At 38.1% G+C, this 15,432-nt stretch overlaps 1 protein-coding gene across 1 annotated transcript in view; it reads right to left on the bottom strand.

Moving 5' to 3' along the window:
• The window catches only part of LOC124243330 (uncharacterized), a 34,414-nt gene that overhangs the window by 12,301 nt on the left and 6,681 nt on the right, over nucleotides 1–15,432 (bottom strand). The window contains exon 4 of the mRNA XM_046668940.1: nucleotides 3,239–3,299. Coding sequence (XP_046524896.1) covers nucleotides 3,239–3,299 — 61 coding nt within the window. The remainder of the gene's footprint in view (nucleotides 1–3,238; nucleotides 3,300–15,432) is intronic.

Here is a 15,432-nt window from a genome sequence, read left to right as displayed (position 1 = left end):
TTTTATTCATTCATTCAATAGGTAGGCATTGGAAACACAGGCATTAATGGAACACTCCAGAAAGAAACCTAAAGTAAACTTACCAGCGTATTCAAAAGAGCAATCAGATACTCATGGACTTTGATCACTTACTTAATGAAAGAAATGGACTTACTTAATATGTTGTTCTGGGCTGCATACTTAAGGAGAAAAAGGACTTAGAAAGGAATCTGAAGGTAGAAAAATGATTAAATGGTTGGAAAGTAAAGAACTACACAAAGAAGGGAATTATTTTTCCAACTCAAAAGAAAGCAACATGATAATAGCCTTCCAGTGTATGAAAGATTGTTATCCTGAAAATGATGACAGACTGTTCTCTATTTCCAAATAAAATGAGACAAAAAGAAATATAACAAATCATGGAGGGTTTGGCTAAATGTACTCAATAGTGCTGGGCATGAGAGAGTTACAAGTTGGGCTTAATTTATGGAAAAAAGTGTCAGTGTCATGATCTAATGTACACACCAGGATAGATGTGGAGAGGGCTGATGGCCACTCTGAGTTTATTATAACCAGTGTTTCAATATATACATAGCTTACAGCTGTTAAACATACACAGGTGTTCTGGACAATGTAATTAGCGAATGCCAAGAATTCTTAGTGATTTCTCAAGGAGCCCTCCCTCGGCCTCTGTTTTGATATTATCATGTTATTGCTGTGCTCATATATTTTTATCTCGGAGCATGCAAGCCCTCCTAGGCAACGGCCCCTCCTGCTCCCAATATCGTGTCTCCATCTGTGCCCCTGGGCGACCGTGCCTGGCTTAGGTTGCCTCCCACTGGAGATCTTACCCATCTTTGGCTAACTGGCCTTCTCACCTCCAGGTCACAGTTTGTTGGCAAGCCTTTTCCAGTGAATATTAACTCTTCCTGCATCAGGGGCGGTTACAAAAAGGATCATGGAATTTCAAGAGCAGTGGAACCTCTAATCATGCAAGACTTCATAAATTAGTGGCTAATACTTGATAAAGCTATGATTTTCTTTAAGTAAGTTACATGTGTGGAGAAGAAAGAGACAAAATTGACATTAAAGTCTCTGACATCTTCACAGTTCTATAAAATGAGGCATATTAATATTGCTATCTTACAAAATGTCTACTCTTACTACTTCCCATTTAAAATTATACTGCTGATTCCTACAGAAGGGCTAGTCAGCATTTCCATGATCATTAACACCTTGGTGGCCACAGCTCCGGCCCTCTTCTCTCTCTCATCTGCATGTGATTTGGAGCAGGTGGTGTGTGAAGAATCCCTCCACCTCCTGCCCCCTTCCCCATTCTTCCCTGAGGGAGGAATATTAAAGTTTTGTAGGTATAAAGACACCTGGGTAATCACTGGTGTTGGCTCACAATCATGGGGCCCAGAAAGAACTGAGGAGAGGAAGTGGGGAAGAAAAAAGAGAGGTCAGTAATAAATTTAGAAGAAGAATGCAGGGATGGCACTTAAGCAGGCCTTATATCTTTTAAACTATTGTGCAAAGTCAATTGCTGTGCTGATTAGTGTCTATCCATAATGTTGTGAGGATAAATGAAAATGCTTACAATAGTGTCTGGCATAGAGTAAGCCAAATATTAACTACCATTACTATCATAATTATGACAGTCATGATCCTTGCCTTAGGTTGGATTTCCTAGAAGCAGACTCTGCAATAAGGATTCCTGAGCAAGTGATTTATCAAGGATATGCTCCCCAGAGGAACCAGTTAGGGAGAGAGGGAAGCGGGGTAAAACGGCCAAAGAAGCCAAGCTTAGTGGACTTCGGGCAGAGTCCCAGTTCCAGCCTGATCCTGTGAGGAGCTCTGGAACATCAATTATACCTCAGTATTTGTCCTGCCTTGATGCAATGGAGTTGGGTTTTCATGTTCCTGCACCATAGGCATCAGCTACTGGCTGCCCTGGACACTTCTTGCTGTCTATGCATACTAGCAAAGCAGCTCCAATAGCCCAAGGGCAGTGTCTGAAGACAGTCATAAGAGCAAAGCAGTTAGAAGCATAGCACACAGAAGTTGAGGATGGACAGGTGAAAGCAACCCAAGGGGATCTGAATGGAGCACCAAGAGTGTTCACTCCAGTACTCCAGGGATATTGTGCTATCTCATAGCATGCAGGGAGCCACTTTTACTATTGTATTTATATTCCACCAGTCAGCTAGTGGCCGCGCGATCAGCATGTGCTCACTCAGGCAACGCTTGCTTGCCTACATCTCTTCCCTGACACTAGGAAACTAACAACTATTTCTACCAAAAATATTACTCTTAGCATGTTAAGTGTAGATTTAAATAATAGTTGCTACTCCTATAACTCAATAGCAAATAAACCCAAATAACCCAGTTAAAAATCGGGCAAAGGACCTGAATAGACGTTTCTCCAAAGAGGACAGACAAATGGCCAATAGGTATATAAAAAGGTGCTCAACATCAGTAATCATCAGGGAAATGAAAATCAAAAGCACAATAAGATATCACCTCACACTAGTTAGGATGGACATTATCAAAAAGAAAAAAAGATGTGTTGTTGAAGATGTGGAGAAAAGAGAACAATGTACACAGTTGGTGGGAATGTAAATTGCTGTAGCCACTATGGCAAATAGTATGAGGTTCCTCAAAAATTAAAAATAGAACTACCATATGATCCAGCAACCCTACTTCTGGGCATATATCCAAAGGAATTGAAATCAGGATCTAAAAGAGATATCTGCACGCACATGTTATTGCAGCATTATTCACAACAGCCAACTCATGGAAGCAACCTAAATGTCTATCAACAGTAACGCATAAAGAAAATGTGACATATACATACAATGGAATATTATTCAGCCTTTAAAAAGAAGGGGGGCCAGCCCCGTGGCTGAGTGGTTAACTTTGTGCAGTCTGCTTTGGCAGCCCAGGGTTCATTGGTCCAGATCCTGGGTGTGGACCTACACACCACTCATCAAGCCATGCTGTGGCAGCATCCCACATAGAAGAACTAGAGTGACTCACAACTAGGATACACAACTATGTACTGGGGCTTTGGGGAGAAACAAAGAAAAAGAGGAAGATTGGCAACAAATATTAGCTCAGGGCCAATGTTCCTCACCAAAAAAAAAGCAAGTAGAAGGGAAATCCTGCCGTTTGCAACAACATGGATGAACCTAGAGGGCATTACGCTAAGTTAAATAAGCCAGACAGAGAAAGACAAATATGTCGTGATACCACTTACATAAGGAATCTAAAACGGCCAAACTGATAGAAACAGATGGGTGAATGGTGGTGTCCAGGGACTGTGGGGAAGAGAAAATGGAGAGGTATTAGTCAAAGGGTACAAAGTTTTACTTATGCAAGATGAGTGATGTCCTAGAGATCAATTGTATAGCAAAGAGCCTATAGTTGATAATATTGTATTGTATATGTAGAAATTTGCTAAGAGGCAACACTTAATGTCGTGTTCTTATCACCAAAAACTGATAATAATAATAAAGAGAGTGGGAGGAAATGTGGAGGTGATGGATATGTTTATGGCATTGATTGCGTTGATGGTTTCAAAGATGTATACTTATCTTCAAACTCATCAAGTTGTGTACATTGAAATATACAACATATTAATCATACTTCAATAAAGCGGTTTAAAAAAAATAGCAATTACTCCTTTGAATAATCTCAGTTGTTGGAATCTCAGAGCAAGAAAAAAATTAGTGAAGGAAAGGAAAGGCAACTAACTGAAATACAGCTATGAGATGGGGCACGACAAATCTCCTCCATGGACAGTGCCATGTACTGGGGCCTTTCTGAGAAATACAGAAGGGGCGTACAGAAGGGGCACTGAGTCTTGAGGAACATTCTTACCTTGTCTGTACTCCATTTCTCTGTCCTTTCTGACATGAGAGTTTGCACAAAGGAAGGACTTGGTGTCCAAATGTCCAAGATATTGAAGATGTAGAAAAGCAGGAATTAGAAGTGGGACAAGTGCGCAGCCACAGAGCCACCTATTGCTAACCCTTTCTTACACACGAAGGAGGGAATTGATTGATTAAACAATTTATAACAAAGCTAGTTTTTCAGGTTCCAGATTCTACACACCTTCCAACTCTCAATCTACCACTCATTTATTTCACGGATCTTACTCCTAATGAAATTGTTTCTCTTGAATAATCATATTCTGAAGAATATTTGACTTTTCAAAATCAATTCCTAAGTTAACTATCCCCAGAGCACCTGAAGAATTGACTATCTGATGAAAAAAACATTTTCATTTTTATGCTCCAATAACTCAAAATTAGTCACACTGAAATTTTATCAAACATTTCAAAAGAGGGAAAAAAATCAGTTCCGGATTGAAAGTAAGAATAAGAAACTTGGAGCCCAGGGGGGACAAGAAACAGAATGAAAATGCTTTCTCAACCAGAGCATTCCTGTGGAGACTCCATAATAAACGTTCACAGTAGTGGAGACAATATTCCTACTTGGCACTGTCTGAACAAAACAAAAAAAAATTATATTTCTGGAAGCGTATCTGTTTGTCCAGGCATTTAGGTCTTTCTTTAGACAAACACATGTCACTTTTTATTGCTCATCAAATATTAAATTGTTTGGATTAAATCTTTTACTTTGATTTTGTTCCATAAAACATGGGACCATTTTCCTACAGTTGAGTAAGCCTATTGATGGATGGCATGTATAATTTGATACTTGTTTTACAATGTAGCTGAGCTAACAGACTTGCAATATCTAATCTATTTCCCCATTGTGTTTAAATTTAAAAAATAAAAAAAGATTTTTCTTTGAAAAGATTTAAAGCCATCTGCAAACCTAGTTAACAGGAACTCTAAGGAATTGTTTCAACTCTATTGTCATACTAGAATGCTATTATGTTAAGTATTGTTTGAAATAAGTGTGCCATAGCTAGGGCTGGAGAACAGGTTTGGGTATTCGGAAATTTTCATTGCTCTAGTGGAATTGCACTTGAAATAAAAATATGATTCAGTGTAAAGTTTGCTGTTTTTCATTAGCCGGGAAACCATTCATTAAACAGCTACGATATTCAATTTACAGTGGCAGGTTAATGGAGGGACACAAAAGTAATATACCATAAACAGAGTATACACAATTTTTTTAAGGAATAATAGCATTTGTTGGACAGTTTTCACTTATTTAAAAGAATCTTTCTAAAATGGGGAGGATAAGCCTAGGCTGTAGTTGAAAAACTAAAACAAATATGTAACATATGATGATGTGGTTGGAAAAAAATATATATATACGCCAATATTTCATAGTTGTGTATGATAAATGCCAACTAGATGGCCAGATTAAAAAAAAGTTCGGAAGAGATCCCGTCACATTCAGGTGGGAACAACGTCACCTTCCCTATAAGAAATGCTTACCTATAGGGATGGAATTGATTGGGACCTTAAAATGAGTGACCAGAATGGTAGAGAGAACCCTCAGACTCCAGATAAGTTTAGGCAATTTAACTCTAGATAGATTTAGGCAATCCCAACACAGAGAGAGTGTGTGTTTTGTTTCCTGAGGTATAACCTAGGGAGAGTGAAAGCGTGATGTCAGAATAGCAGTCTGTAGGGATGGTGAGTGTGGTGCCCAAGGAAAGGCTCACAGAGTCTGAATAACCTAGAGGTAAGCAGGGAGAACAGCGAAAGATTTCTTGGCTTCTAAAAAGGCACAAAAGATGCCGAAAGCAGATCACAGACTCAAAGGAGTCTATTAGGGGATGAAGAGAATGCAGAGTAATTCACAGGGGCATATGAGTGAGGCTACATTGGGATTGCAATTGTCTCAGCATGTCAGGTAGAAAGGCCAGTGCCCAAAGACCACGGGATCAATTACAACACAGTGGTGGCCAACAGACGCCGTGGGATGGTTGAAGATCTGAGGTTGCCTCACCTGGGTGACACTTAAGCCTCCCATGACTCAAATGATTAGAAGGGTTAAGGGGAGAAAGAGAAGCAGGAATCAAGTTATTTCTTTGCACAGTGAGTTCCATGGCTATAAAATCTTTGTTGGCTAGACACAACTACCCAATAACCCATTCATTCACTCAACAGCGTTTATTGAGCTAGAACTTTGAAATACTGATATTGTCTGATGATAGCCACTACAGTAAGTTCTAGGAGGCATAAGCATTAATAAGAAAACGACCAAACCTATCCTCAAGTTGGTTACAGCTAATAAAATAGAAAAGTATGTAAATAAATAATTGCATTATGGAGTAATATGTTCTTTGATGGCGTCTAAACAGTACAGTGAGAGCATAAAGGAAAGCACAGTCATAGCTTCTTGGTAGGATGTATAGGAAAGCCTCATTGTGGAGGCGACGTGGAGCCGTTTGTTTTAGAAATTGAACAAGAAATGAAATATTTTACCAGCCAGAGGAAACAACAAAGAGTAAAAGCATACACATTCATCACAACATAGAGAGTGTAAAAACAGTGTAAATGGTTTAGAATGGATGGAAAGTAGACTCCAGTTGTGGCAAATAATATTGGCGAGGTAGGCACAGACTAAGGTTATGGAATTTCTTACCTATCTAAGGAGTTCATCTTTTGCTTTCTGTGTTTGTTTTTTAATTAAGGAAATACTAAAGAATTTTTAAGCAATTGCTAAATTATCAAGTTTATGTCAGATTAGTTATTATTTTTAATCACTCATGACCTGTTTTAATCACCTCCTATTTACCCTGTTGGTGGGGCAGGGACTCCTACCCTACCGTTATGGGATGGCCAAATACATGACACCCTGCACTGGACAGATGAGATCAACACCAGTTCACTTTTCACGTACACTCATAGCAGAACATTGCATGCCACACAGGGCCAGGGCTGCGTTCAGGAAGACAGTGAACAAGAGGCTGTGGGAGACAGGCTTTCATGTAGTATCATGTACAATAGGTGCCCCATGGTTCTCGTGGGAGGATGTGATTGGCCTGTTTGCATACTTCCATAAGCTGACAGGGAACTGAAATCCCTACTCAGAGAAACAGCACCTGGTCCTCTAGATAAGGGGTGTTGCTTGACTTGGGGACCTTATCTGCAGGAGCAGAGCGGGAAGGGGGACTTGCAGTTGGGCATTCGAAGCCCTCATGGTTCCACTAGATATTAAGACAGCACATAATATTGGGCCTTAATTTTAGGACTCATGGCACATGGCCCCATTTAACTAAATAAAATTTAATAATTGATTAAAATTAAACTCATATCAGACAGTACTATTTTTAGATGGAATGTTCCAGAATCCTAGTGTATTATTTGGACTCTCATGGTATGTACTCAGTAAATCTTCTGTTCCCTTGCCGTCTTCTTCTCCTGATCTCTCCATGGAATAGTTTTTCTCTCTTCTTTGAAATTGCATAATATTCTACATCTCCCTTATTTTTTTTTTTTTTTGCACTTGTCCTACTCTGCTTTGTCATATGATTGCACCCAAGTTATCTACATCTTTAGAGTATAGGCTCCCCATTGCACATATCTCCAGATTCCCTTCACGACTGGCAGAGTGTCATGGACATAGTAGCTACTCAATAAATTTATCAAATTGAACACCAAAGCAGTTGAGCAATTTGACTAAAACAAGAAGTAGCAGAGCTAAATCTCTCAACAACAAGCACATCTTTTCTCAACTCTACAAATCGTAGGCTGCTTGTACTGGAGATTTGAATACTTTCCGTAGAATTAAAGTGATTTTATTTTTGGAGACCACATTGTCTCTAGCAAAATATTCCAAAAAATATTTGTTAATCACTTGAAAATGCCCCTCTAGTAGGATATAAAAGGAAATAAACGTGAAAAATTAAATACTAAATTATGATAGAGTATTTTTAACCTCAAAATGTTAGAATTTGATTAGTCTTTGTACATCCTATTAAATTACTAGTCTTCTCCTCTTCACTGTAAAAAATGTGGCTATATACTACCTCTTCTCCCTTAGTTAGATATTCCTTAGTATACCTCTGTTAAGTTGTTCAATATAAAACTGATCAATGGGAAACATATGGGTCCATCTCTGGAAACTGATTGGTTGGTCTAGGGTAGGGTCCAGGCACACATCTATGTCTCTAGGAGAGATCCTACTGAGATTCTGAGACATACATCCAACTGCCCCCTGGACATTTTCACCTTCTGTTCCACAGACACCTAAAATACATACAAGACATTTCAAACTCATTTTTTTCTCTCACACTTCTCCCTTCTCTATATTCCCAATCCAGGAAATCACCATCACATCATCCAACACCCAAGTTCCCCGAGCAGGAAACCTTGGAGATATCCTTGATTTCTCCCTTTTCCTCACCCTACTCCCACCAGAGTCAATTAGGAGCAAGTCTCACGCATTTTCACTCCCTAACATCTCTCAAATTTCCCCAAGTTCTCCATATCCACTACTCACGGTTCAGTTTACATTTATCACCACTTGCATCATCAGAAAATTCTTTTATTTAGCTTATATCCTTGAATCTATCCTCCATAGAACTGCTAGAGAGTTTAGGGGAGAAAATTTTCCTTAAAATTCAAATCTGTGTATGTCACCTTTTTCTGAAGACTGCTCTTCATCTCAGTAATCAATTACGAGGCCCTCAGTACCCATCTTTCCCCTCTAATCCTTTCTTTCATGTTCTCTATCCCATCCTTCTACACACACCCTAAGCTCCAGTCTCAAAGAAATATCTGGAGTTCCTGGGAATCCCTCTGCAATTTCAGAGTTTTTCATATTGCTTTCTTTGCTAAGTATGTCCTCCACCAGATACCATGTGAGTGGAAAAGATCTCATGCTCAGAAATCACACAACTGCCAAAGTTCAAATCTTAGATTTGCTTCTTACTGGTTGTGTATCATTTAACTTCTCTAAACTCCGTCTTACCCTTTTGTAATACGGGGTAATACAAGAACAAACATTAACTATAAAATACTTAGATAAGTTTTCCCAAGATTAAATAGAACATGGTTTCCCTGTTTCCCAAAGGTTGAGCTCGGCATAGTTTTTATGTGAACATTCCTTCCAATAAATACACAAGCATCAGATTAAAAACAACCAAATCTGCTTAGCTTTGGGAAAACATACTTAAGTATTGTTTGTATTTGAAGAATGTGGAAGCTGAGCAAAAGCAGACGTGTTTATGGACAAGAAACACGATGATGACAAATGGGCAAGACTTGAACCTCAGACATGTGCTGACTCTAGGCTGACCGCTCTGGTCTGACTCAGCATCTTAACACACTGACTACTCCAGACATACTTACAGCATCCATCACCACCTACTGCCACCCTGTCCAAGCATCTTGTTAGTTTCTGCTTTGCTTGATGGAGTGAGGCTGGGGAGGGAGGTGCAAGTGAGCAGAGCTGAGGTTCCTTGGAGCCTTCAGAAAGCCATCTGCTATCTTAAGTAGGATTCCTCAAGGTTTGATTGAGCTCTTTTACTCAAGTACCTGAATAGCACTGATCCCCAGTCAAGGCATGCAATGTGCTGATTAAGTGTTGCTTTGTAACCATGGGTCTGAGGCAAGTTTGTACCCACTTAACATTGGTTTTGGTAAATGATGAGACTGATGATTTGCACCTGTTCTTGCTGAGATCCCCAGAAGGCTGTGTCATTGGTTACACAGGGAAAAAGAGATCCCTGTGTGACCAGCATAATCTAAGAAGCCCAGTTTAGACTCCATTTGATCTCTTGGTTTCAAGGTACTACATGCACATATTGGGCATTCTCGATTAGAGAGAAAAAGTGCACCCTGGCACAGCCCTGCAGGGGAGGACAACTGGAACTTGTTCCTGGCCTCTCCAGACGCCTTGCTGTGAGGCAGCTTTTGGCTGAGATGCATGGCCTTATTTACCGCTGTTGCTCTATTGCATGCTTCCCCTGCAGTAAACCATAAATCCGTAAGCTTTAACATTGGGAAGCCTATTGGTCTTCTTTAGTAACCAAACACTATCTTCCTGCCACGATTTGTACAGTTGGGTTTACAAAATCACCCCAGCTAATGAAAGGTGCAAATATATAGCAAACACATAAAATCTATATCTGGAAATCTATAGATGTTATCAATGTATAGGGGTACAGAATCACTACCTATTAAAAAAATACCATTATAGTTAAATTACTTCCTAAGTATGACACATATTTTGAACTTAAATATGCAAAAAGTGTTTATAAGGGTCGAATGGAAAAAGTAGCTCACAATATGAAATAAAGTAAGGCTTGATATTCAAAAGTGAGTGTCACAAGACTCAAAGACCTAGCTAGGAAAGTCAAAGAGAATTAGAGAAATGTGGGAGCCTGTCTTTATGAAACTAGGAGGATAGAAGGGCTTCTGAGACACACATCCCAAAATAGAAAACACAAAGTGAAAAATGGCATATTTGATTACATCAAAATTAAAGTTAGACAAGGTTAATAGAAAACAGAAAACTGAAAGAATATAGCAAAAGCTAAACCAGTAAAAAGATTTTATATCTAAATATATAGGAAACGTGTAAATCAATTTAAGAAAAAAAAGAGAAACCAGATAGAGGTTTTAACCCACTGGTAGTCAGATTAATGAAAACTGAAATAACAATGACAAAATATTTTATTCCTATCACATTAGCAAAACATAGAGTACAGAAAAACACCAAATGTTGGGAATGATGAGAGAACGGGGATCCAGTGCATTGCTGGTAGGAATGTGCTCGGATGTCAATTTCAGGAGTAGTTATCTGACGGTACCTAGAGAACTTATGCTTCAGCAAGCCCCTTCTTGCATTTATATCACAGAGAAATTCCCATACATGTCCCTAAGAGTAGTGAGCAAGGAGAATCCTCATTTTGTTTGCACAATTGAGAGTCTGAGGCAACGATGGTGTCCATCTCTAAGGCATTGTATAACGAAATGTGGTGGATACACACTAGGGAATACTGGATAGCAACTAGAAACAATGAATCATATATATAAATGTATATATATATAAAACATGAATAGATCTTAAAACGTATGGCATGAAAATTAAGTCTATGGTACGATGCCATTAGTAAAGTAAATACAGTAAATAAAATAAAGTAAATAAAAAACCAAATATATGCTTGGAATGTTTCATATTTATCAGGAATCATATATATTCAAGGATATTTATCAAACTTATGTAGAGAGGGGGATGAAAAGATCAGGATGAAGAGAAAAACAGAACAAAACAAGAGGAAACTAGCATGGATATATATTGGTAGTATCAAATAAACTGGGTATCATATATTTAACAGAATTTTTTGCACGTGAGGTTCAAAAAAATGCGTGCAGTTCTGAATTCTGCCTTAGTGCCAAGCTTTTGATAGAATCCTCTTATACATTTTGAAAGCTTTATTTAATTAGGAGCAATTATATGATGCTGTTTCAAAGTTTAATTATTGGGCTCATTAATCAACGCATATGAAAGAAATTAAGATGTTGACACACTTTCTAATTTTACTTAAATTAAAATATATAATCCAAAATTTTATGAGTGATTTTAGTACTGAATATTAACAAATATTGTCAAAATACTACAATTAGAGTTACCATATAATTTATCATCCAAACTGGGATACTTTTGTGAATAAAAAGAGACATAAAAATAAGAAAAATTGTGTAATATATGCAATATTTACTTACTGACTGATCACTTGATGTTATTATATTGGTGGACATAAGTAACGGTTCGATTCACAAACCATTTTCGGGGACTTCTGCTTCCAGCCTTGATAAAGTAACAGCAACTGGATTTACCCTCTCAGCTTAAGTAATTTTAAAATGGACAAAAGGAAGCAAAAGATTTCAGACACTGGGCAACAGGCAGTCAGGAGAGGGATCCCTGTGAGAAGAGGAACAAAGGAGGCAAGCCCGCAATTGTTCCAGCTTACTACCCACAGAGAGCTTCCAGAGAAGCAGAACCCAAGCCAGATGCCAGCGGACTTGCTTACTGAAAAGACAGAGTCGAGAACTGGGGGAAGCCAAAGGAATGGAATTTGCAGCATTCCATCCCTTAAATAATTTGATTAAACATTTTCAATTGATTTTGAACAAAATGCAATGCAAAAAAAATTTAGAGAACTTATTTTTTAAAAGTCCAATACCATGGTAAAACACTAAAGGAGATTTATAAGGTCAATCATCAAAGGTCAACATTTCAAAAATCTAGTTGACGATGGGCAGCAAAGAAGAAAGCGTGTACTGCTATGGTAACATATTTTTTTATATTCAACATTAACTTTGCCACAGAAAGTTTATACTTCAGTTACTCAATTGTGTATATATACAAATATGAGTAAATTTCAGCAACTACAGGTTTTTTTTTTTTATAGTTCAGACTTCCAGTGAGAGATTTTGTTTTTTTTTTTACTTTATTTTTTTTCCTTTTTCTCCCCAAATCCCCCCAGTACATAGTTGTATATTCCTCATTATGGGTCTTTCTAGTTGTGGCATGTGGGACACTGCCTCAGTGTGGTTTGATGAGCAGTGCCATGTCCGTGCCCAGGATTCGAACCAACGAAACACTGGGCAGCCTGCAGCAGAGCGCACGAACTTAACCACTCGGTCACGGGACCAGCCTCTCAGCAACTACAGGTTTTAATTAATACAACATAGATGCAGCTATGAGCTGAGTGTGCATGGCAATTAATACCAACTATTTCTGCTCTATAAATTTCTTAATTTAATGATAACATTGTTTTTACTATGAACTTGTCCTCCACAAATATTCTATTCCTACTATCACATCAAAACATATAAATTTTTCCTCAAAGCTGAACTTCTGATTTAATTTACAGTACCAATTATGATAGTGGCAGATATTTCACTTTCAACTAAATGAAATTCCAAAAGCTTTTTATTGGTTCCATGAGTTGAATTAAAAAATCGAACCATTGGAATTAATTTATCTGGCTTTCTCTTTGAAGTATCTGGTATCACTGACATAAAACAGGCTTTATTTAACTGTTTGTGAAGTTTTGATGAGCCTAACATATTGATATCTATTGCTTCACTTTTTGTACATGTTTAAAAAAATGGAAATTGGACATGAGTGAAATTAATTTGAAGAAGATTCATTTGATTTTAATGAAAAGTTATGCATAATCTTCGTAAAATAACTACCCACTATCCACTTCTGAAGTAGATGCTGATACATTTTAAGCATATTTTTATTTTCTGGTGTTCACATGGTCAGTGACATCCCTACACCCTTCATGGTTGGATGGTAAATATCTTCAGAACTTGCACAATCTTATAACGTTCATCATCAACCTTATTGAGAATTGGAAATTAGGTATTGAGTTTTTCATTAAATACACACTGTTGGGTCTTTGTTTGTTTGTCTGAGTTCATTGGTGCCAAAAGTGTATACTGCAATAAAAAAGAAGACTTATACAAACACTTTCATACGCCATATAATAAATGACAAAGATCACTGTAGCAAGAGCATTCAGACGACTTTTATCCACTCTACAGAGTGACTGGGCAGACTCCATTTCTCCCAATTACTTCATGTGCATCTAATTTATAGTTTCCCGTGTTTCCTAGTGAAGCTGAAGATTGACAGCTCCATAGGTTTGTGCATCTCAAGACTAAAGCAGAGGCCATGGCACAGTGGGCTCATCACCAGTGGCCAAGAGAAGAAGCTTTGACTATTTGTCCAGACGACTCTATACTAGGAGCTGCCTGTCCCTTGTTGCTCACACCCTAACACACTTCATTTTGTCAGTGACTGTCTTTAATGCTGTCATGAAAGGAAGGGGATAATCGTGTTTTCTCCGGAAAGACAAGGGAAAAGAAAGATGGGCAGCTGATCATCTTTTAGATTTAAGTACAAATTGAAGTGACAACTCTGTTCACTGCACACCAGAAGCTGGATGTACAAAGCGAAGGTGCACCAAATCCACCCCAGCTTATTTTAACGCAACTATTAATGTTGATATTTCATTTTAAAAATAACTAAACAAACCAAATCCAAGATATATGCTAAAATAGAAAGGATGCCAGAACAATGAGAGTAAATGAGAATTGTTCTGGGCAAATCAGATTAAACAACTGACTAGAATGGTGGATACTGTTCCTAGCACAACTATTTATTATTTTTTGCTTTTATTACTTCTATACAGATTTTTTTTAAGTTAAGCGTTGATTGCTTACTTTGTGCCAACTGCACATGAAGCACTTTCAGCCATTATCTCTCATAACACTTACACAAACCTATTAGAGGTTATCTAAATGGCACAGCTAGTTCATAGCAGATTCTTACCCAGCTCTAACACCAAAGCCTGTGTTCATAACGCTGATTATGTTTTGTTCAAGTGTTATATATTCTATAAAGCCTTGCCTGAAATTCTCCTGTTCTGTTATGTATCGCTGCCTAACACACCACCGCAAACTTACTGGCATAATACAACCACAATTTTATTATGCTCATGGATTCTGTGAGTCAGAAATTCCTTTTTTAAAAATATATTTTATTTTTTAAATAAATTTTTTTACTATGGTAAGAACATTTAACATGAGATCTACCCTCAATAAAATTTTAAGTGTACAATATATTATTGTTGACTATAGGTACAAAGTGGTACAGCAGCTCTCTAAAGCTTATTCACCTTGCTTAACTGAAATTTTATGTCCCTTGGTTAGTAATTCTCCATTTCTCTCTCCCTCCAGCCCTTGGTAACCACCATTTCACTCTTTGATCCTATAATTTAACTATATTAAATACCTCATATAAGTGGAATCATGTGGTATTTGTCCTATGGTGACTGCTTATTTCATCTAGGATAGTGTCCTCAAAGTTTGTCCACGTTGCCACATATTGCAGAATATTTTGACAAGGCACAGCACAGATGACTTGTTTGTGTTCCATGAAAACTGAGTTCTCAACTAAGAGAGACACAAGTGGCTCTGGTTGGATCACATGTCTGGTGATGGGACTGGATGAGCCAGAGACTGAGTTCAGTAGAAACCAGAAAGCCTGCACATGGCCTCTCTGAGTAGCTTACACCTCATTGAATGGCAGCTGGTTTCTGAGAGGAAGTGCAACAAAATGGAGTGCCCAGAGACATTACAAAAGAACCAAGAGGAAGCTTCCTGGCTTTCTAAGACCCAGCCTCAGAAGTCACATAACTTCATTTCCACCATACTCTGTTGGTCAAAGCTGGCACAATCCTGCCCAGATTCAAGGGGAGAGGATTTAGACCCCACCTCTCAAAGAGAGGAATATCAAAGACTTTAAGGCCATATTTTAAATGACTACATTCTCCTTCTCTCTCTCTCACATACACACACAGATAGATTTGACCATTCCTTTGTGTTCCCGTAGTACTTTGTACAGACAACGGTTTCATCCCCTCTGACCTATCACAGCACTTATTTGTATTTAGACAGACTTTCTTTACCAGACTATCAGTTTCTTGAAGTGAAAGTT

This window comes from Equus quagga, chromosome 8 (genome assembly GCF_021613505.1).
Source record: "Equus quagga isolate Etosha38 chromosome 8, UCLA_HA_Equagga_1.0, whole genome shotgun sequence".
Taxonomy (NCBI): domain Eukaryota; kingdom Metazoa; phylum Chordata; class Mammalia; order Perissodactyla; family Equidae; genus Equus; species Equus quagga.
Note: the sequence above shows the minus strand (reverse complement) of the source record. Positions and strands in the feature narration are given on the sequence as shown.